This window comes from Cupressus sempervirens, chromosome 10, assembly GCF_028749045.1.
Source record: "Cupressus sempervirens isolate cs-2001-9-10 chromosome 10, ASM2874904v1, whole genome shotgun sequence".
Taxonomy (NCBI): domain Eukaryota; kingdom Viridiplantae; phylum Streptophyta; class Pinopsida; order Cupressales; family Cupressaceae; genus Cupressus; species Cupressus sempervirens.
Window position 1 is genome coordinate 738040035 of NC_143127.1, and position 25461 is coordinate 738065495.

Genomic DNA, 25461 nt, shown 5'->3' on the forward strand with positions numbered 1-25461 from the left:
TCCATTTTGATGATGAATTCCCCCCCTAGTAATTATGATCTGAATGTGGCCAAGGCACGGATGACTATTAGCATCTCCCTTTAATATATAGAGTAGCTCTTCTCCACACCTCTAAACTTCTTGCTCTTTACAGCTACAGGATGATTCTCCCACATCAGAAAAACCACCAATCTCCTCTCTTGCAGCATCACTCCAACTCAAAATGTTTCAAGAGATATGGAACTGCCAACACTAGGCATTTAGGCATTGCCTGTTTGAAGTGCCTAAACATTTCTATGCTGAATTGGAATCACTCAAAATCTCCATAGTCAAATTTGTAAATGGAGCTATTATTTGTGAAAAGCACTCAACTAGCATCCTATAAAAACCACACAAACAAAAGAATTCCTTCAGTGCAATTCAAAGGTGTAGACCATTCACAATAGCCTTGATCTTCCCAAAAGATCAACACTTGGTCCTGAAGGAAGTATTGTCATTGATGTCAAAGGATCTCGTCAGCATAACATCATCAAATGTCAAAGGAAATGGAAAATAGCAATTGAACTATTTACAATCCAATGTTATTGGCCTGACATAAGCTACAGATCATAACAATCATGAAGCCACATATGTAATAAGGAAGTTATGGAAACGATAAGAATATCCCAATTTGTGCATTTGATGAATAGTTTGCAAATGGAATCCCTTTCCCATTGATGTCAGAGGGGGAGAGATATAGACAGGGACGAACTGGAAGAAATGAGAAAGCATTGCCATCAATGACAAAGGGGGAGATTGATGGAAGTATCGTCATCGATGTCAAAGGATCTCATGAGCAAACATCATCAATGTCAAAGGAAATGGAAAATAGCGATTACAATATTTACAATCCAATGTTATTGGTCTGACATAAGCTACAGATCATAACAATCATGACAGCCACTAATGTCATGAGGAAGCTATGGAAACAACAAAACTTATATAAAAAGAATTGATTTGTTTGAAGTACACAGCAATTTATATGAGAGTTTACATTAAGAAATACAGAAGCATGACTCCTTTCAGACAATGATGAGGTATACTATTGGAAGCGAGGAATGTTGGTGGCAATGAGTGTTGGCAGCGATGAGTGACTTAAATGATTCTGTTCTAGAATCAACAGCAATAAATTGAGAAAGACGGTGATTAAGAAGGGAGCCTGATGAAAGACAAGACTGGCATGTTCATCACATAAGACAGCAATAAAAAAAGGTTTCAGAACATTAAACTTTCATCTGCACGGTTATCAAAGCTTATTCTTCAAATTTATTAAAAAATTTAAACTGAGAGAATATCCCAATTTGTACAAGTTGAGTCTCATTGACGCTGGAGACTTAGAAAAGTTTAATAACCCCATAAACTAAGAGTTAGAAGATACAAATTAAGAAATCGATAATACAGACTGGACAAATGAAAGTCTCGATGAAGAGTGGTTGAAAGATGCATATTTACTATGTGCGGCAGCAATCTCGTCACAAAAGCAGTGTTAAAATATATATGAAGATAACAGAGTATTAAAGCATATCATACAGCAATAACATAAAGCAATAGAGAGATATTAAAATGATGGACAAATATGGCAGAAGATAATGTGTTTAAAAATAAAGGATATGGTTTCTTACATGGTAACATGAAGATAAATTCCAGCGACAAGTTAGAGAGCCATGTGAAAAAAAGTAATAGTGAACACTTCACAAGGAGTGATCTGTATGCAACGCACGGCTTTAATACAGCCGTATCAAACAAAAGAAACAAACAGCAATGAACCAAGGTCAAAGAAATGAATACTACAAGTAGCATATGCACATTTAGCATATCAGTGATTTTTATATCAGTAAGAAGAGGCAATAAGTATATGGTGGCATCAGTAATGATCAATGATGTGAGAGATGTTTGAGCAATAGCATCCGGACCAAAAATGTCAAGGGAAAATAGCATGTCATTGGTAAAACATGGAGCGATCAGACTAAGTTTGGAATCCACATTGACAGACATGATGACTTCAAAGATGGATGACCCATGTCTCAAGGGATACATAGTTCGTTTTAATATACTGTCAGCAAAATTATAATAGAAGATTGATTTAAGTTTGGAAACTAGTGTTTTACATATGGTGATTTCGATAACACTAAGAAGTGCCTGATAATCATAAAGTTTAGTATTATGCATATATGATAATAAGACAAAACAAAGGTGCATTTAAGAGACTAATGAAAAGGAGCGAAGGTCATAAATGATGTTTCCTTTGGCCAAAAGTCACACCATTTACATGGATTGAAAAGATATATACGTAGAATGGAAATATCGTAAGTATGGAAGTGTGAGTGGTGAAAAACAAGTCACAAATAAGAGATAGGTGAATAGAGAAGAATATATAATCAGATTAGTTCGCAATCAATCCACATCCACATTGTCTCATCCTTTTTCTTCACCAAAACCACTGCTAATGTGAATCGACTCTTGTTGCATCTAAGGTGCCCCATCTCTAGTAACTCCCAAATAGCTTTATCTACCTCATCCTTATGCCTTCTGGATATTTATAAGGTGTAGTGATTGCTGGTTTGGCACACACATCCAGCTCTATAGCATGCTTTATCCTTCTCTGGTGGTACGTCAAGTAGAATACTCCCGAACACCTTGCTATGCTTTGATAGCAACTTTTGGATATCTAGATGATCATTCTTCCACTTATCTACAATTGTTGGCCTGATAAGACAGTTTATTGTGCACTCCTCAATCATGTCTAATAAGGGATACAACTCAAGAACCCAATATGGTAACCATCCAACCCTATCTTTTTACCATTTGATTTGAGCTTCATTTCCAATTTCTGCAAGTTGAAAGAGTACTTCACAAGAGATAGCATCCAATACTACCCTAGGACCACATCAATGCCCCTAATATCAACCACATAGAACTCATCCTTCAACTCATAATCTCCTAATTGTGTGCTCAAATCAAAAACATTACAAGTACAAGAGAGATTGTACCCATCAACTACCATCATCCTGAAGCCATCATGTTCTTCTATTTTGAGTCCTCTAGACAAAAAGCCCTCATTAATGAGATTATGAAACTGTCATTATTCACTGCCCTGTAGCTCACCTTTATCCTTGAACGTAATTCTTTTAGGGAACTAAGATTTGGGTGATGGTACCACCATTCCTTTGCCCCTCCTTTGATAAGATTTCCTCTTTGATGAACTATGAACGAGATTCTGATCTGATTTTTCTTATGCAGATTCTTGAGCTGAAAAGTACTCTAATTGCTTTGCTTTAAAATTTACAATTTTACACATCTATGAGATGGGTACCAAGGCGTTTTACAATGAAAGCACAATTTCTTCCTTTGAAAGTCATTCAATTGCTCACTATCCACCTTGTTAGACTCATTTTGTGTCTAATTTGATTCCCTGTGAAAATGTTCCTTAGCCTTATCCTTCTTGTCAAGGAATCTCTTAAACTAAGATTTGCTTCTAGAAGCAGAAGCCTCGATGTCTCTAGCCTTCTTGATGGCTTCTTGTAGCCTAGGTGGATCAAGTGGCTTAATCCAACCTCTCAAAGAATTTGTAAGGCCATCCATAGAAAGAACCATAAGCGTACTCTCTAAAATATCTTTTAACAACACTAAGAGTCTCTGGGAATCAGCCACATATGCATCTAGAAAACCCCACTATTTCAACTAAGCATCTATGCAACTCCTTGAAATGCAACTCTGGGTCCATTTTGTCAAACCTCTCAATAAGCATCTATGTGAAGTCAGCAAAGGAAGTGATCCGATCATGACCCACAAAGATCATCCCACGATGCCACCATTTGTATGCAATGCCATTAAAGTGCATTTTTGTATTCTTGATTTGTTCTTCTAGGATGAGATTTAGCCAAGAATAAGTATTCACTTTCTATATCCAAGCTCTTGGTGAAGTTTACCTTACCATATGGTAGGAAAGAGTTAATTTCTCAACATATTTATAAAAATTCTAGTTATGTGTTCTACCTCCAACATAGTGTCTATGCTTCATTCTTACCTTAACACAGTCCCTAAGTGATATGGTTGCCTAAAATCGTATAGCTCTATTTGTCCAATCCTACATGAATTGATTCAACAATTCTATAATCAGGTGTTTACTACGAACCCGTGGTTGAAACCTAGGTTGAAATACTAGCATAAGGGGCCTAGAATCAACAACTCTTGCCCATTGATTCGCATTTCAACAATGAACTACATATTGTCCTGCACCGTCATTACCACCTGTAATGTCCCCATTTTAGCAATCAACCAAGTGTGTGTGCGTTAGCCTTGTTCTACATGGTCCCGAGGGCTAACGAAGGGTTTAAAGGGATCTTAGAGTGTTTTGGCCGAGCCATCTCTAGTTTGGGCCAAAACAGAGTTGATTTACTCAGTCTCAAGCGTACTTTCTATTTTTAGTAACTCAGCAAGACATAGGGGAGGCTAGTTTTGGTGATTGGATTTGATACTCCTTGGCGAGAGCTTTCCAACGAGCTATCAATTGTGTTGTTCGAAGTCCGATAGCTAATATATTTATGTCTGAAGTATTATTAAAGTAACATTCAATTTAGTTGTGATATATTAAAGTGTTACTTTAATATTAAATTTTATGGGAATGTGTGTAAATCAAAGGGGGAGCCTAAGGGAGACATAAGTGATTATTTTAATATGTTTTATATTGCACATCTTTTATTCCACATTGTTCATGTGAGTTGAATCGACCCTTGGAGAAAGAATAAAAGGGAGTGTTAGTGGCTTCATTCGACAGGTTGAATATGAGAAGAAAATTGATGTGTGACTTGCAAATTCATTCTTGGCATTATAGGACGTCTATGCTCTCTTGTGACATTCTAGACGTCATTCCCTTAGGGTTTAGCCTTTGGAATTCATTGCTATCAACTTCATTTAAAGGCAGATTGGGCACATTTCCATCTACAGGCAGATTGGGTGTTTGCTCATATCATTCCCGCTTCTTAACCGATGCTTATGCTATTCTGAAGGGATGATTTTATGAGGGTCTTGAATTGATTGAAGGCAGATTTGACTGTAGCAGCACTGTAGCACAGCACTATCCATGTTACTATAGCGTGACACTATTCATGTCACTGTAGCACAACACTACTCATGTTACTGTAGCAGCAAGATGGGAAGTCATTACTGAAACATTATGTTATAATGTTGGAGTAATTAGTGAGTTGAAAAGTCTGCTATGTATTTGATTTTATTAGTTTGAAAATTAATATTATTTCAGCAGTAGTTCAATCTTCAGTTTGCATATTAATATAAATTCCTTATTCATGTTATGTGGTTTCAAATCTATGCAAAGATATAAAAACAAACAAACATTTTATTTTCGGAGCCTTAAAGGGGTTTGAACATTTAACAGAGAAATTAAGAGCTGGATGCAAATTATTTGACTAAATTCCTATCAATAGTTGGTTCAATTTTTGGGCATTTCTAGGGTGTCCGTTACACCACCCTATTGCGCATTATTGCCTCCATTGTTTGCACCCACATTGTTATTTTTCTTATTAGTACCACCCAACTAACCAACCATAACTTCTACCAGATGTCCAAGATGATGAATTGTCTTCTATTGTTACATCCCAAAAATTTGACCTAATTTTAAACTTGTTCATAAACATTGGATTTAATGGCTTATTCTTTCATAATCATGTGAAATAGGTAGTTATTTATATATGTTGTATTAACTATTAATAAAGATGGTCATTAACCATTAACTATTATTAGATGATTAGCAGTTGCTTGATTTAAAATAATGATTAATAATTTAAGGTCTTTTAAAATGTTTCTATGAAATTATTATAGAATTGTTATTATGGCGAAAGTGTTTCCATGGGTGATTACAGGAGAAGATGAAGAGGGGGGAAGCATTGCTAAACGGGATCATCGGAATGGGATACTCGCTTAGTTCAGTCATCAAGATTGGCAGGTATGACCTTAAACATCTTTGGAAAGGACACAACGACTCGATCACAGGATACATTTATGGGACCCACATGAGCTATTAAGAAAATAATCCAGGAAAACATAAAATAATCTAATTAAAATATAAAACATACCTCAAGAGATTTTAATTGATCTTTCATCATATTATTATTATATATATATTTATATATGTACATATAAATATAAAAATGAAATGGCACAATTATATTATAATAACTTAATAAAATGATGTCACCCCATTGATACACTTACATGAACGTATGTATATATATATATTATAATAATAGTTGAAATTATAACCTTTCCAACTTTTTCTTGTAACCTTTTATCTTTTCCTCTCTTTTACAATCGATTTAAACATTTGGCAATTTGAATTGTCATATAATCTTTTAACGGATGGAAGCCAAGAAGTCACGGCTTGTTCCTTATATGGAAGCCGTGAAAGGAGTCAGACACCATATTCTTTTCTCCCAACTTCTTTCTGTTTTACATTCAAACTTCATTGCCTCCCCACCCAACTTCTTTCTATTTTGCATTCAAAACTCCATTGTCTCCACACCCAACTTCTCCTCATCATAATTTTTGCTGATACCTGCAATACCATCCATTGAAGCTTTGTTCAAGCATTTGAATTACTACTCCTTATCGTGCAAGCATTCCGGCCAAGATCAAAGACCATATGCTCTGCAGTAACGTCTCAAAACAACTGGAGAGGACCGATCAAAGTTATGTTCTTCAAAACAATATCAAATTCTTACCAGGTCATGAGTTATCCTTCCAAAGTTTTTAAATACAATTCTATAGCAGCCGGCTAGGAATAATAACTTCTTTCTTATGTCTATAATCATGTTATTTAACTTGTTGAATAATCCCTGAGATTTATAAAGAACTTTCTTCTTACTTTCATTGTATTCAGTTGAATAGTATCTCATAAAGAAGAGTTTCTAGATACAATAAGAACCTGTATGATTGTTGTCGATCTCAAGAATAAGTTTTATTTCTCAACTCATGATGAAAGATATCAAGGGCAGAATATTCATAATCTTTTAATACACCTAGGATTCATCGGCAATGTAGCCATGAAATGGTGAAGAGGTGTAAAAGGCCAAAGTGCTCATAATCTTTTAATACACCTGGGATTCACCGCCAATGTAGCCATGAAATGTTGAAGAGGTGTAAAAGGGTAGAGTGCTCATAATCTTTTAATACACCTGGGAATCACCGGCTGTGTAGTCATGTATGGTGAAGAGATGGAATAAATCTGCAAGAAAACAAAAAAGAAATCAAATATGAATAACTTACATGAAATATACTTAATAGCTCATGCTCATCCCTGTAATGAAACCTGTTGTCAAGTAGAGCGGTGGTGATCGAGTCGTTTAACCCATCGGAAATCCTTGGCCAAGGTAGTTTATAGGAATGCTTGCCATCTAATGATCACTTGATGTCAGTAGCACCAGTTATGTAAGCATGTCCATTTCATAACTAAGCAGACATTCAAAACACCAAGAGGCTCAAGTGGCTAGATTAAAGAACATCTCAAGCCCGATCCCAAGGTAGGGAGGGTCATCCTAATTTAATAGAATGTGTGGGGTTAAGTATGGTCCAAGGTTGGGGGGGTTAAGCCTATGTCAATGCTTCTCCTCTCACAAAAGCCGAGGCTTGCACAACCAGCTAAAGATCCTACAATGATACTTGTATGTTCCATTCCTTCTTTTCATGTTAAGCATTTACTTTACTTGTATCGTTAATCAAGTTATTTTAGTTTATCATGAATACATTTATGATTAGTTAATCGTTAATCAAGTTATTTTCAGTTGATCATGAATACAGTTATGATTAGTTGATTGTTAATCAAGTAATTTCAGTTGATCATGAATTCAGTTATGATTAGTTAATTGTTAATCAAGTTATTTCAGTTGATCATAAATACAGTTATGATTTGTTATTCGTTAATCTAGTTATTTCAGTTGATCATGAATTCGGTTATTTTCTATAAAATGTTAATAGCTGATAATGTCACGTGAAAAGGATTCAGTTGTTTATTTATGAATGTTGAGAGTATTTAGTTTAAACCATCTATGTTTTACGTTATGAAAATCTGTTTGTTACATCTATGCCCTCTACGAACAATCCATCATATTTTGGGGTGTGATGCATATGGTTGACACTTCTACCATTAGTCATTCCAAATCTGTGAGACTTTGCAGCGATCTTACTTGGCATTGTCACCCCTCGAAGAGTACTCAGAGATGCACTAGGATTCGTGGTTGCCCTAGGCCTTACCATTCTGTTTTGGACTTCTTTATGCCAAGGAAGGATCCCTACTCCTTGTCTTGGTGGTGTTCTTGTTCCTGTTCTTGTTCTTGTTCTTGCTGCTCTTTCACTTTCTTGTTGTCTTTTGCTCTACTCTTTCCGGACACCATTTGGCAATCTTGTTTATGTTTGCCTCCTTGATTGTACACTTTCAGTCCCTTAGACACGTTTCGTGGTCTCTTGTTGAACATTAATACTTTTATCTTATCTTATCTCTACTCTGTCACCTTCTCGCTTTCCAATTGACCAGTTAGTTCAAGGCCATCTTGAGTTCAGGCCAGTCGTGTTCACAAGGTTAGTTAATCCATCTCTACATCATAAAGGTCCCTTGCATCACGCCCAAACTCGCATGCATAAAAGACTTAAGACTTGTACAAATGCAGCACAAATAGAAAGGCTTCATGTTGGTCCCTAACTGGTATAGCACGCCTCCATCTATTCTAAAACCTTTTGGTGGTCTTTTGTTGGACATTAATATTATTATCTTATCTTAGCTTATCTTATCTACAACTAAACAAGGATGAGACATGTTCAGGCAGGTGTTGCAATGATGTGTATATGGCTGCTGCTCGAACCCTGGCATATCAATGTTGTATCAATCTGAACCCTTCCACATGAAGGGATACACTACTCTAATACCATAGTAACATACACCCTTGGATTATTTATTTTGCTTTTTGTTTTTTGATGTGTTTGATTGAAGAAGACTAGATTGCAGAAGTGGTATAACAATATATTGTTTTATTGCAGCAAATAAAGAAAAGATATAACTTGCAGATACAATATTTTAAATGCTCACAACCAGCCATAATTTTAAAGTAGAATGCAGTAGCAAAGCTAAAGTTACTAAAATGATTAAAATCTCATTACAATCAAATATTCAGCATACCCACTTGCTGATCACATAAAATAATGAAAAATACCACAAATAACTAGCAAAGTGGTGTCCAAAAACCCTTGGTGCCACCGTGAAAACACCAACAAAGGGGGCAACCAGTAAAGATCTGATTTGAAAAGGTCTAAATGCCACAAAATATGGAAAGTAATCACTTCAAATCCCAGTCACTCCATCAAGAAGTCCCTAACCCCTCCCAACATATGGTATGGCCTAAGGATGGTACAGCCAGCCACAACAGCATTTATCTTCTCAACCAACTTCTTAACACCCTTCCAATCTGCTCCAACAACTCCTGAATCTGTCCTAAGATCTATTACAAGAAAAATGAAGATATCGATCAACTATGAAATCCAACTGTGATTCCTATATGATATCGCCAAGTAATCTTCCAAACTGGATCTTCCACCACTGTAGAAGATGCTCCTTGAAAGGGTTTTTGTCCTCAGGAAGCCATAGGATGAATAAGTTCAACCAGCCAATCTCCAAAATAAAAACGCCAAGCATAGAAAATTAGCTCCAAACAACTCTCCTGAATCTATCCTAAGATCTCTGAGAAGAAAAATGAAGATAAAAATCAACTATGAAGTCCAACCATGGTTTTTGTATGAAATCACCTAGTGATATTCCAAATTGGGTCTTTCACCAACATATAAGATGCTCCATGACAGGGCATTTGTCCTCACAAAGCCGTAGGATAAATATGCTCAACCAGCACTAAAAATCTCAAAATATGAATTCCAAGCAGACAAAATTAGCGATAAATTTTACTTTTATAGTCCTCAAAAAGATATGCTCAGTTGGGGATGTGTTTATTTAATTTGAAACCCTCTTATCTCTCAAAAAGTGGGTGCCCAAACCCATCAAGTTCATTTATCTAATATTTAACACTTAGCCCCTCTTTATTTAAATTTCGATACAATATAGTCAATATTTAAATAAACCATAACATTAAGTATTTAACTCAACATTATTATTTATCTTTAGTTAGATTAAAGCACCAAACTGTATCAAGATATCAATATTAATTGCATCCATCAATAAATCTAAAAATAATAACAGTTAGAGCTAGCTTCGTTTCTGCCCAGGATGACTTAGTAAAAATAGTATATGAAAACTACCCAAAAAAACTCTAGAAGAGGGTGTCATGCAAGTCTTAACCACCTAATGTAATGTCACCATTTTAGCAGGTTCCTGTAGCTGGGCATAGTAATTTCATCATTCCGACCCTCCTGAGCTGACAATTTGATTCGAGGGTCTTTGTTGATTGACTCACTATTTATAGTAAGTCAATTGTGGGCGATTACTATTTTTAGCAGTGCAGTGGAGGCAGCTAGTGTTTGACATCATCGGTATTTGATTCAGTCAATTAATGGAGCTTCATGTTATAAGTGTTTACTAAGACTATCTTATTAAATAACTTTATCATTTTAATGTTATAATTTGAAAGTGTATGCAAGAAGCATCTTAAATAAAAAGTGTGAAGAATAAGACACACTTCACTTTGTGTTATAAAAGAGAATCCAGTGAGAAAATCAATTCATTCTTGGCTATTGCTTTTTTGCGACTTGTGAATTTTGGCTAAAGGTTTCAATCAAGGGTTTGTGAGGACTGATTCCTCCTCATGATTGCACTTTGAACCATTGAAAGACATGGTAAATTGTGCTCTGATTTTCTGAGGATAATTATGATTATTCTGATTGGAGTTTAGTGTTGCTGTATACCGGATTGCCCATTATTTTGCTACTGTTTGATCTGGGATTTGGAGTCTAGGTGTTTTCCTTCATTTCTGTGATTTTTCTATTGCTTAAGGCATTAGTTTCCTGCTACAGATTGACGTTTACAGCCTGCTAGTTTCCCAGTATAGGCCATGGATAATAGGAAGCAGCGTCTGCATATACTCACACTGTGTGGGATCTAAAACTCCCAGCATTGCTATCTATTAGCAACGTTCTGGGCAATTTTTTGCTTGGGCGTGGAACCCAAGGAGAATCTGCTGCAAATTGCCAACGCCTACCTGCCTGTTAGTGGCATTCCATCAGAAGGTTGCATCATCTTGGACTTGCTGTGGAAGTTACATTCAACCAGCTGCAATTTGAATTCTACCGTATCAATCAGGTTCTTATTTTAATAGCATACTACTTGAGAATTATTCGTAATAAAATTGCAAGTGACATAATTGCAAGTCATTAGTTCTGTAATGGCATTGTTGGTAGTTAATACATGTTATTCATTTCAAGTACTCTTATATATTTGAAAAAATACAAAAAAACTATATATTGCAAAAGCAGCTTGCAAACATTCAAAAACAAAAAGCAACCTATTCTTCAGCATAGCTGCAGAGTGAGCCAGCGGGGCTCTTACAGTGGTATTAGAACGGTTTCTTGCCAATGTGCAGGGAATTGGAGTTCAGCATGGCACAGAGATCCATACCTGGTATGTAGTACATTCGCAGAGGTCATAATTCTCCACGTATCGATGGAGAGCCTGAAAAATAGTTTGGCAACATAGGTGAGAGGGATGTTGGTGGTTCTGGAGGTTCAAGTGGTACAGGTTACAGGGATGCTGACATTAGTTATGATATTGACAGGGAGGCCAGGGAAACACTAAGAGACCTTGCACATGGTCAGCATCATGCTGCTGATGTGCTGCAGAAACTTTCTATACATTACAGCGCATTGCACTCCCCAGAGGCCAAAGTAGGGAGACATGTACTAGGAGTGATTCTGTCAGTTCACACAGATCCAAAGCATATGACTGGTCTAGAGTTGGGAACAGGATTAGAGCTGAGGACTGGATTACAGATGAGAATAGGATTGACAGGACTGGATATATAGGTGTTTATTATAGGCCACAACGACCTACTTTACCGGGACCTGAGATTGGTGGGGCCAGTACTAAGGTTGTGGCTGCCATTTGTAGATGATGTTGTTGCTCACTATGCTGAGTGGGATGATCTTTTGCAGGCTATTAAGCAAAATTTAAACTTTGATAGATTCTTGACACAGAAGCAGGAGCACACTAAAGGTAGGTCTGCACCTAAGAGACAGAGGCCTAGATAGACTGATTTGAGAGAGGCAACCAACAAGATGACCTTAAACCACTTTGATGGCAGTGGCAAGGTTATAGCACAAGCTTTGGTTCATAAGCTCAATACTAATTTAGCATTGTGTCCCATGCTTGAGGAGGACGCCATCCACTTTGTTGTGTTGCATTTGGACGGAGCAGCTCATGACAGGTGGTACCATGGGTTGGCCACTTTAAATCATGACCAAGTTACATCCTACCAGGAGTTTGTTGATAGACTGGTGGAGAGATTTGATCAGAAGGATCCAAAGACTTACTTCTAGATCTTTCTCAATTCAGGCAGATAAGCAACTTATAGTCTTTCATTGGTGAGTTTCTTAGACTCTCTATGGTTCCCAATATGACAGAGAAACACTTGGTTATGTTGTTTCCTGAGGGGTTACAAGAGCCACTTAGATGGTGACTAAAGAAATTTGATCCGCCTTTTTTGCAAGGGACCATCAAGAAGACCAGAGACATGGAGTTTTTAGCTCCTAAGAAGCAAGCACAACCTAAATCTACCACTCCACCTGCATATGAGGAACACCCATCGATTATTGATGAAAAAAGAAAATCAACTAGGAAGAATTACAAGGTATCACATGAGGATTTCAGACGGAGACAACTTTGCTATTGGTGCAAAGGACCTTATGATAGTGGACACACCTATTCTTTGAGGCCTAAAGGAGGGGCAAAGTTCTATGTGAGTGTACTATGATGAGGTTGAGACTAAATCTTCACAGTAGTCTATTGGTTTAGATGATGATGATCATGGGATTTCTACTAAGTTTGGTCTTGAGGCCAGGCTATCTCCCATGGTATTATCTATTGTCGCACCACTTCCCTTCGCTTTCTAAATGCAAGGACTGAAAGGGGCACATCATTGCATCTCCATCATAAACACCAGGCCACACATAATTTCATGCATAAGGGTTTTGTTAGTCAATGTGGTCTTCAGGCAGAGGAGTTTCATGGGTTTAGAGTCAGGCTGGCAAATAGCTACACACTTACCTATACCAAACGCTTATGACATCACCCTTATTTCTTGGTGAATATGAGTTGTAGTTTGATTTCTATGTGATTTACTTGGGAAGGATGGATGTGGTGCTAGGGATGCAATGGATACAGAGCATTTAGGGATTTTTCCTTAGTATGCACTCGCTGGAGATGAAGTTTGAGCACCGGGGCAGGAAGTATGTGTTGCATGTTATTCCAAAGGGGAGCTTATGAATTATCTCTCATTGTGCAGTGAATAGTGGGGATTTACAGAGGCATGATACAGCTCAGGTGGAGACGGTTACACGCCACGTCTCCTGTAGTATATAGTTACCTAGTCCAAACCAACATATGGGTGTAATTTACTTTGTGAACAATCCTCTATTTGATATGGATGTCACTCTGTCATATGACAATCCACTATTTGAGGTTGATACTGGTCTCCCTCGGGCAATGAGTGAAGATGTTATTTGGGATTACACTGATACATTAGGATGTCATTTAGTCCCTACAAAATTCTAGATAGGTCTTGTTGAGGAGTTTATTGAGGTGTATATAGTGAGGAGTCTGTACAGTTTCATATTTGATCCCCATGTATAGGATATTTACTAGGTGCAAAGTTTGTCTGTGCCTAAGTCATGATAGTTTAGTTGGCGCAGAGAAAGGGAGCAACTCTAGACTTCCTATTGAGTTGCTTCCTTGTAATGTTCCGACTTCTGTATCACCAACATTGGTGTTGAGTATAGTTCTACAGACTATGTTGTTTATGCAAAGGGTGTTGTATTTATAGGTATTATTTTGGTGATGTCAGGAACATCACACACAGTTCTCCATGAGATCCTAGAGGAGATTGGGGTCCAATGTGTTACTCGATTACGATTGCTTGAGGGCAACCAATCTTGAGGAGGGAGGACTCTAATGTCCCCATTTTAGCAAGTTCCTGTAGCAAGGCAAGGTTAGTTCATCATTGTAACCCTCATGATCTGACAATTTGATTTGAGGGCCTTTGTTAATTGACTTGCTATTTATAGTAAGTCAATTGTGGGAGATTACTATTTTTTGAAGTACAACGGAGGCATGTCGTGTTTGGCATCATCAGTGTTTGATTGAGTCAATCAATGGAGCTTCATGTTATAAGTGTTTATTAAGAGTATCTTAATAGATATCATTTTAATATTAGAATTTGAAAGTGTGTGCAAGAAGCATCTTAAGTGAAATGTGCAAAGAATAAGAAACGTCATTTTGTAAAATCGATTCATTCTTGACTATTGGTTTTTATTCTTGATTCTTTTCGTAAAAGATTCAACCAGGGGTTTGTGAGGACTGGTTCCTCTTCATGATTGCATTTTAAACATTGGAAGACATGGTAAACTGTGCTCTGATTTTCTAAAGATAATTCTGATTATTCTGATTGGGAATTTGGTGCTGTTGTATACCAGATTGCCCGTTATTTTGCTACTGTTTGATCTGGGGTTTGGATGCTAGGTATTTGCCTTCATTTCTGTGATTTTTCTGTTGCTTAAGGCATTAATTTGCCACTACAAATTGGTGTTAACAGCCTGCAAACACATATACATCTAGGCGGCCAGTTTCCTAGCATAGGCCATGGATAATAGGAAGCAGTGTCAGCATATACTCGGGCTGTGCAGGGTCTAAAATTTCCAGCATTGCTATCTGCTAGGGAAATTATTGCTTGGGCATGGAATCCCAAGGAGAATCTGCTGCAAATTACCAATGCCTACCTTCTTGTTAGTGGTATTTCATCAGAAGGTTGCATCCTCTTGGGTTTGGTGTGGAAGTTACATTTTGTTACATCCCACATTTTGACCTAATTTAAATTATTATAGTCGTTGAGTTGAATGGATTTTTCTCTCCTATTCATGTAAAAAGGGTAGTTAAATATAACCGTTGTATCCTATGAAATTGTTTGTCGTCAATTATTTTGTTTAACTGTTTAATGATGATGGTTGTTGTCCGTTATTTGTCATATGATGATAGTAGTTAGCAGTTAGTTGGTTTCGGAATTATGGTTATTAACTAAATTCCTTGTTAATATTAGTGTTAAATGTTATTATGGATTTATCATGGAACTTGGTATTATTGTAGAAAATTGTTGCAAGAGTAGACGAAGGGGAGAAGCATTGCTTAACAGGATCTATGGAATGGGGTACTACCTTAGTGCATTTATCTGGTCGACAGGTATGACCTCTAACTATCTTGGTAAGGACCTAACGACTTGTATAACAAGATACAATCATTGGACATGCATGAGCTATTAGATAAACATTAAAAACAGTAATCATTTTAACTTAATTAAAGTACATACCTGATGGCTTATAGTTGATATTTTTTTCGTCACTTCAATATGATACATATTTATGTACGTGCACATAGATATAAATATAAGGTGACACCATAGTATTATTTTATACAATATTATATCTATTTAAGAACGTACATTTAAATGCATGCACACCATGAGTGGATAAGAAGATAAAATAAATTTCCAGGTGAAACATGTATTTAGATATACATACTTAATAGGTACAACCTTGGATAAACATTAAAAATGATGTCGTCTTAATAAAATATATATGTGCAAGTAAATATATATGTTTATAAATTATCGTTTTGATTAGTAACCTTCGAGTTCTCTTCCATATTTATTTATTTCCTTATAAGAGGCAGAAATGTACACTTGGCATATGTTATCAGTGATTCAAGAAGACAATTATTCTTTTTTTTAACTGCTCAAGAGTTACGGCTTCTTGGAAGCCTTTGTTATCTTCAGATGCCTCTTTATTTATGGAAGTCGAGAGAAGCCAAAGACATTATTATTATTATTTTCTTCCACACGATTTACTCTTCTCACCTACGATATCCCTTATTCTATTCTTGCTGCGAGTTATTCAAACAAGACGTATTCTTCCTGAGTTCTGCAATTGGATTGCTCACGTCAAGTAGAACCAGCAGCATTGAGTCAAGCCAAGCTCACATTTTCCAAAGGCCAAGTTATGTGGTCCGCCTTACCAATCATAGATTGCTTTATGTTTATTTATGTTTTTTAAATTTACAGCAGCAAGGAATGTGTCCATGAAGTTCCATACATTACTTCTGATTTGCAATATCGAATAGATATTCGATAAGTCTATTCTCCCCATGTTGAGTCAAGATCAAGTGTACTTAATAGGTTCATGCTTCTCTGTTTTACTGATGAATTTCAGAATTAGATTTTATTTCCTTGCAAGCCCATTAAGATCATTCCTTAAGTCATAAAGACTGTGACATGACATACTGAAATTTGTAATATTCTTTACACCAGCTGAGGTTCAGCAAAAAGAGTTGCATTACTCAAAGATTTAAACACCTAGGACTCACCCGACTGTATGGCCAAGGAAGAGGGTGAAGAGGTGAGAGAACAATCTGCAATAACATGAAACAAGATCAGATGTGATACAATAAAGATATTAATATTTTTTTTAAAACACTTAATAACTCATGCATGTCCATTTATATTGTTTCTTGTTGTCAAGACGAGCGGTGGTGATCAAGTATTAAAACCCATCCAAAAACCTTGGCCAAGGTCGTTAAAGGCATGCTTGCCTTCTTAAGCTCACATGATGTCGGTAGTACCAGTTATTTAGACATGTTTGTCCATAACTATGCGGACATTCTAAACATCGGTATTGCTTGGATGGCTGGACTAGTGGTACTTCGAGCCTAGCCCTAAGGTAGGACGGGCCTTTCTTTCCAAAAGATTGTGTGGGGATGAACATGGTCCGCAGTTGGGAGGTTACACCTAAGTCAATACTTCTTCTCTTATCCGAAAGCCGAGGCTTACACAACCAGTTAAAGACTCACCAATTACTTTTTAGTATGTTCTTTCTATATCCTTGTTATGCATTTGTTTTCTCTTGCATTATAGTAAATAATGACAATAAATTACTTGTATTCAAAGAATGATTAGGGAATGGTTATTTCAGTTAATCATTATTTCAGTTAATCATTATTTCAATAAATCATTATTTCAGTTAACCGTTATTTCAATTGATATCTCATGAAATGGATTATAAGATGTTATGTTTTCGGAAGTTAGTTGAAGTATTATTTCCATTTCTACTTAGAAACAGTTTTTAGTTCTTTTCTTTTCTGTTAAAAAAATTCATTAGTTACACATTCAACCAGCTGCAAATTGAATTCTACCATATCAATTAGGACCTTATTTTAATTGCAAATTACATGAGAATTATTTGTAATAAAATTGCAAGTGACATAATTGCAATTCATTAGTTCTATACTGGCATTGTTGGTAGTTATTACTTGTTATTCATTTCAGTACTCTTCTATATTTGAAAAAATACTAAATACTAAATATTGCAAAAATCCAAAAATTGCAAACAAAAAAAAAATCCTATTCTTCAGCATAGCTATTGAGTGAGACAGCAGGGCTCTTATAGCTAAAGATCAATGATGCCAGAGGAAGTAGATAAACATTTGATGAATTGATATATTGGTAAGGTGAGAATGCCTTTTTATACAAGATCAATTCAGATAATGAACAACATTTATGCAGACCTACAATAGTTACACAGACCCAATGGTTATGCAGACTAGTATTATGCCAATATTTCCCCTTAATACATTATTCTTAAAAAAACATCAAATTGACCTTGTCCTAGGGACCCTCACTTAAAGATTATATAACAAAATATGCTGATTACTTAAAGATTATATAACAAAACATGCTGATTACAGAACATGAATACACATCTTGAGAAAATATTCTCCTATACACACAAATTCTGAATCAAGCAAAGCTCCATCAAGTTGTCTCTTGACGCTTGGAAAGGTGAAGCTTCAGGCTGTGTTCTTAAGCTCTCAGTCCTAACCTCTTAAATCATAAAGCTTTGAATTATTCAACAACAATCCCTAAGAGATACAACAAATCTCTATAATTGTCTAATGACCGCGAAAAGGTATAATTCTTGATCATATACTTTGAAACTTGTTGGACAATACTTGATACTGAACTAGACACGAAATACAAAACTTATCTCCAAAATTTAACCTTCACAATATATGCCTATTTCAAATTTTTCAGCATCAGCAGAGACATGAATGGAAAGCATAAAGCAAAAATACCAAAAAACACTTCTCATGCAAAACATCATTTAAAAGCAAAAAACTAGCATGAGATGATGGAAATTCCTCTCTCTGGCGCCACCAACCTCCAAACGTGAATGCTCAAAGGATAAGCTTGTGATTTAGGAGAGAATAAGAATCATCAACAATTGTTTCATCACTTGATGGATCCTCATCCTCAAAACAAGCTAAGTTTGCCTCATTAGATTGTTCATTCAAATTTCCCTCAAGAACATCACAAGCTCTAGATCTACAAGTCCATGACATGGGAACCTTTTTCGTACAACTGAAACATGCAGTGTCAATGCACATTTTTATGTAACAACTTCTTATTGCACTGTGAATATAGTCCTCTATCTAATTGAAGACATTTTGAATTTTGTTTTGTATCTTTTCTTTTGTTTTACATCCCAAATTTTGCTACATTAAATAATCTTCTAGCCGTTGGAAAAAAAATTCATGTGAAGTTAGATGTTGGGAAAATTTGTTGAGAATAATGGTTCATATGAAATTGGTCTATCAATAAAGTTGTTGAGATATTTTGATTCTTGTGAATAAGAAATTTGGTTATTAGTTAATGTTTCATGTGACATGTTAGTTAGCCGTTATGATGAAATTGGAAAATGAATATCTTAGAAATTGAAAATGATTATGTGATATTTTATTATTATTTCAAATTATTGGAAATATGTCATACCCAGAATCACTTCCATCTTGCAGGAGCATGATGACAAGGGGAAATGTTGCCAAAATGAGAGTTAGAAAGGGGACACCCAGATCCACTGTCAGGTCATCAGGTGTGAACCTAACCACATGGACCAAGGACTAAACTGCTAAACAAGCAAGAAAATACAAGGATGACCATGAGCTATCCAATTAAACTAACACTATAAACTCGAATAAGAATAATTACCTTCATTATGTGGATGATCTCAATATATCTTGCAAATGCTATCATGTCTTAGTATAGTAATATCGCGTCTATACTCATACTTGTGTGGATATAAAATATGTACATTATGTATACACATGTATATATATGCATACATATATACATATATATGTATGTATGTATGTATATATGTATGTGAATTTCATTTTTAGCGTATGCATAAATATGTGTACACACACACACACACACACACACATATTAAAGCTACTCAAGAAAGCATGAATATATAAGAACGACACTAATATACTAAGGCATGGGTGTAGAGGATGTTGCCACCTTTATTTTTATATGCTTGATCTTCACCATGGTCATTTATGTATTTATTTAATTGTTGGGCAGCCAGCTCTTTTTTGCCATGACCCTTCTTAGGCATCAGGCTTTATGTTGATCATTGTTCAAAAAAGAAATTGGAGACCCGTGCAATATTTCTTGCCACCTCAATCTCTATTTCATAACTGAGTATGTGTGGGTGACTTCTTGATTTCTTGGCTCCCCTCTTTGAGGATATTTTTATATATTGCTCCCATTCCCTCTCAGGCACTCTCCGCATACATTGTTGTTTTTCAATTTCACAAAACTCTATTCATCCATGCTAAGTTCTTCTCAGTCCCGTAACTAGTATGGTGATATTGTGATTGAAGTAGGTTAAACATTGTCGAGCCTGTGAGGAAACCAATGTATTGCACTCGATCAAATTTGATTGCTACTAACAAAAGCAGCGGCATCTTTCTACACCAATTCCAACTATATTCAGCAAATCGTATCTGTCGAATCAGATCATGTCTTATATTCATGCGTAACTAACCAATCAGGTCATGTCTTATATTCGTACATAATTGAACATGTTTATTTCATGCATTCTGAACTGTCATTTTGCTCTAGAGCTGGCCTTGCTTGCTATTACTAAAAGCCATGGTCGAATGAAATTGCTCGATGTATTTTACTTCCATTTATATTTTTCTCAGAGAAGTAAATATATGATTACCGAAGGGTTATGCATGTGATATGTTTGGAATTCGTATGCACTTGTGTTCCTCTATCATGAGTACCGAACCATACAAGGATATGTTTTATATGTCCTTCAGATGGGAAAGTTGCTCTTTATATGTAAGAAATAATATTCAGAATAAAGGCTTAACCTTCTTATGATGCCATAGGCCAGAAATGACATGAAGATGGCAAATGTATAAATAAGAATTATTTTAAACAATTATCATGTAATGAACCACCTAAACAAACATCCATGAGGACCAGCATAATCGAGATGAAGGGAGAGAGTGGGAAGAATTCTGCAATGAAAGAAAAATATAATCTGTAAAACATTCAAATAAATAATAAGACAGCTCATGGAAATCCTCTGTATTAAATCTTGTTGTCAAGTTGAGCGGTGGATGATCAGGCATATAAGTTTAAAATCTGAAATCCTTGGCCAAGGTAGTTAATGACATTTTTACCACCATAATCACCAAAGGTCATAGGCTGATTGGAAAGTGTCCACAGTTTCGACAGTTGTCTAGTCAACACTCTTAACACCAAGATGCTCAATGGCTGAATAAGGGTGTCCCAAGCCAACTGCTGAGGTAGGGAGTGTTTTTCTCAATGAAGATTGTGTGGAGATACTAAGGGTCCATGGTTGGGAGATTAAGCCCATGCCAATGCTTCTCTTCTCTTCTAGACGCCAAGGCTTGTACAACTTAGTGTAATCAACTGCTTATTCTCTGGTAACCCTTTCATGTTTTTCGCATTTCATTTGATAAACATGTTATTTCCATGTATTTGAATATTTCCTAAAGTCAAGAGGTTAGATTAGGAAACGCAAGTGAAATGGTAGTTAATAACTAAATGTCATGTGAATCCAGTAGTTAAATGATTGCTTGTTTCTAATTATTTAGACATGTAAATTATAGTTAGCTCGTATTTCCATTTCATGTGAAAGAGTAGAATAACTGATTTAACTGTATCTCTTTTCTTTCGGTTAAGATTGTGATGTTATCTCTTTTATTTGAAGGTTAACTAGTTTCAGAATTTTAGCTTGTTACATTCTACTAGAAGGTCTGAAAACTTATCTTCTAGAGTTTGTGAAGTGGTTTTACTAGGTGTAAAACTAACATAATGGTATTTTGAAGCCAAGTTGTTTGACAAGGTGTCCTTAGCATCATCATCATCATCCATTGGAGCCTTAACCTCTACTAGGTTGCTAATCAGAGATCTCAAATTGCTTATATGATTTGACATTGCGACTCCATCTTCCATTTTGGACCTAAACAATTGAAGCTTAAAAAAGACTTTACATTAACTACTTATGCTCTGAACAATTTGTTCAAATTATCCCAAGTATCCACAAATGATTCATCTAAGTCTATATGATAGAGTCCAATAATAGTCTTTGCTTTATCATCTCCACTACTCCAATCCAGCAACTTACTTGCATATGTAGATGGTTTTCTTTTCCACTTATTATTCCCCAAAAATTATTATTCATTAGTCACATTTGGATTTCATTCTCCATGTATCAAAGTTAAAACCAAAATATTTATCTAATGAAACCTACTTATGGACAACATTATGCTGATCACTCACCTTATTTCTGTCAACATTTAAACTACATTCAATTTAAATAACTGTTGTGTAAAATGCAAACACACTTTTTATGCTTACAACTAATCTACTACCTTCAAAAGCAGTATTATTGAGCATGAAACCGTTCTAATCAACCACTTCCTTCTTCATTACTTGAGACATTGGCGAACATACATTTGTCCAAAATATGCTATGGTTAAATTCAGTTAATAATTAAGAAGAGAAAGAAAAATCATTTACGAGAGTGATACAAACTGGATGCAAATTAAGTTATAAATTTAAAAAAATAACAAGGCTGCGTATTCAAGAAAAAATCCACTTACTCGTGGAGTGAGTAATGGGAAGGGTGAATCTCTAACTACACTTCTATCAAGAGCTGGAAACAGTGATACCGATAAACCTTCACTAACTCAAAGGCTAGCTGAAAATGTACCGGTTTGGCTCTAAGTCCGGTCGTACTTCTATATGGAAAAACTTTACAATTAGGGCACAAATATTCCTAAAAGAATACTTAGCTATTTTGCGAATTAAGAGAGAAGTATAAGCTACAAACAAAGCTTCTAGCTATACACTTCCACAATTGCTCCTAGTCAAAGCTCTGGCTTCAATTGCTTCTTGACTCTTTTCTATTCAATTCACAAGATACAATTACCAATAACACAAGATAACATGAATCAAAAGCAACTTGGATGAATTATAGACAAAGCTTACAATTTACACAAATAACAATCTCACTTAACCAAAGTTAAGTCTCAAATGCTCCTTTGTATTCACTTTCTCTCAAAATAGTGCTTACACAAACAAAGTTCTGCTGGCACAATTTCTCCTGAGCTCTCTTGCATAAAAGATAATGGTAATTTTACAATGAGGGAGCACTCCTTTATATAGGCAAAGGAGTTGAGAAAAAGATGGAGAAAAAAGTGGGAGTAACTCAACCAACTTTGGCCTAGTCTAACTATAGGAGAAAATATAGGGTTACATGCAACTCGCATTACATCCTTTTACCTACATGTAACTCGCATTACATGTAATTATGCTTTTTCATGTAATGTGTTCTTTACAACTACTAACATGAAATAAAAACAAAACAACAATCTTAGAGATTATTTCTCACTACCTTGAATTTGACAACGATGTCATGCACTGTGGGAAGATCAGCAATTTCCATAGTCTTCGATATGGCTTCAACTCTTACTGCATTTGCATATGCTGATTACACGATTTTGGAATTTGCTGTTGTAGTATCTAACAAGTGTTTCATCAAGGATTTATACAAAACAAACTTGTTCATTGTATGTGAACCAAAATCTTCAGAATCTACATCAGCATTAATCCTGTTGGTATATTCTAAATTTACTATCTCTGTTGCACTAAGATTACCATATGCATCAGTAACATGACATCCCATATGTTCCAAATCACAAGTAACACTTGTTTCAACAGCTTAACAATCTCCAAAAGCCACCTGCAACTTTGTGATCAGCTTCCTTAATGTCTCCTCCTTGTAACCAATGAGCCCTCAAAATCTGAAGAACATTTCACATGACAGAAGAATGTCACATGGAACCAAGACATCCAAATCAAATTTCACCATTTCATCCCAATCGTCATGGATTTCTTACAAATTATCTACTTCCAAAGTCAAAGAAGACATTAAGTTTTGCTCCATTTCATTCATCTCTTGACATGCCTAAGAATTGCAAATATCTCTACGATGGCTCGAACTCCTTCAAAAATAATTTCTTGTATCCAAGACTTAGCAACTTCAATCAGCTTTCTCTCTTTAGATGTTTGAGACATAACAACAACACTCAAGATTGTTTTTGAATAACCTCATTCAAACGAGAGATCTCCTGTTTTGGCCGATTCTTCTTTTCCCAAAGCTCATGATTGCTTTTTGATACATTGGCCAATGCATCTTGAGCATCTTGCAAACAACCCAAATGTGATTGTTTTCCAACTTCAACCTTAATAATCTTGTAGTTAGAGCAAGTAAGTTCCTCAACAAGTTTATATACCAAGGGCTCAACAACCTCAACAAATTTGATTTTATCAAAATCAACCAAAATTCTGAAAACAATCTTATCTTTCAAAGATTTGGATTTAGTCTTCTTAACAGGAAGATTGTCAGGAGGAACAACCATTTTCCTTCTCTTTGTTAGTATTTTACTCAACCATGCAGGCAGGCTAAAACTTTCATTTGCAGAAGCAGGCACAATGGAGACCATTGGCATTGATCCAGATTGTATATCTGTAGTGACTGAGCAAGATTCAGTCTGTACTGTTGAAGGCATAGGAACATGTTGAGAAGACTCCATCATGAAGAGTTCAAATCCTGTCAAAGATATATCAAGTTGGGAAACTTGACCACTGGTAAGAGTTGGAAAATCTTCAAACACATTTGCTAAGAGATCATACTGTTCACATGCAGGGACACAAGTAGCAGAAGAAGAAATAGGAAGAGCCATGATATTAATCTCCAAGACTGGAATGGAAGGAGTGAAAACAATGGAAAAAGAATCCACATCATCATCAACCTCATGCAAAAAAGGTACTTCATGTATAGAAGACGTACAGGCTTGTGCAAGCTTTGAAGGAGATATGATCATGATTTCCCCTTCTTCATTTGAATCTCCTTTATCAAATTTTGTTTCCAATTCTTCTTCTGATTCTGCTACTGATTCTTGAATTGGCTTAGGAACTTGCGATGATTTTATTCCTTTTCCGCCCTTCAATTTGAATTTGAGGGAACCCTTGGCATCAAAAGATGAGGCACCATCTTTCCCTGCAATTTCCAATTGTGATTTCCTACTAGGAGGACCAAAACTTCCACAATCCAAGCCCTTCTTAAGATTTACTCTTTTAAGGCCTTTACTTTTTAACCATTTATTAGTGTTTACTAGGATGGATTGAAATCCGTCTATGATGGATGTACCTTTCTTTTCTTGCCATTGGATAGGAAAAGGGCATTTCTTATCAAAGTCGGCTTGATGAAACTTCGGATCAAGAATGTCACCATCATCTTCAATTTGGAAATCTGAAGGGATTTCCAATATGTTAAGATCAATTATTTATTGCAAGGTTAATCTACAGTAATCCATCTTCATGATGTCAAGTTCTGTCCTCATGTCTATCCAGATGCCTTCGATGCGATGAACATGAGTGTAGGCTCTTTTCATCTGAGAATTCATTTCTCGGTAGTCAAAATCAAATCTGGCCTTGAATTTCTTCTAAGTGATCAATTGCAACTCTGCTTCCATATTCTTTGCTTTAGGCACAGAAATGATTGAATAATTGCCAATAGCCAAAGGCTTAGCTGAAGTAATACCAAAGCCAAGCCCATGTGAAGCATGCTGATCATTCTACACGTCCATGAGTTGTCTAACTCCATCAAGATAATTTGATCTGTAGCATACCTAGGTAAGGTATACGGCTCTCCCTTGAAATTTCCAACTCTCAAGTATGTGAAAGTGGGAAATTGAAGAAAAATATAGCCGTATTGGTTCGCCTTCTCCCA

At 35.9% G+C, this 25461-nt stretch overlaps 1 protein-coding gene across 2 annotated transcripts in view; it reads right to left on the reverse strand.

The window, feature by feature from the left end:
• The window catches only part of LOC149535972 (heat-inducible transcription repressor), a 202304-nt gene that overhangs the window by 109035 nt on the left and 67808 nt on the right, over positions 1–25461 (reverse strand). Inside the window, exon 7 of one of the 2 annotated variants that reach the window (XM_089807339.1) lies at positions 16649–16693. The exons of the other annotated variant lie outside the window; for it this stretch is intronic. Coding sequence (XP_089663465.1) covers positions 16649–16693 — 45 coding nt within the window. The remainder of the gene's footprint in view (positions 1–16648; positions 16694–25461) is intronic. 2 annotated transcript variants of the gene reach the window in all.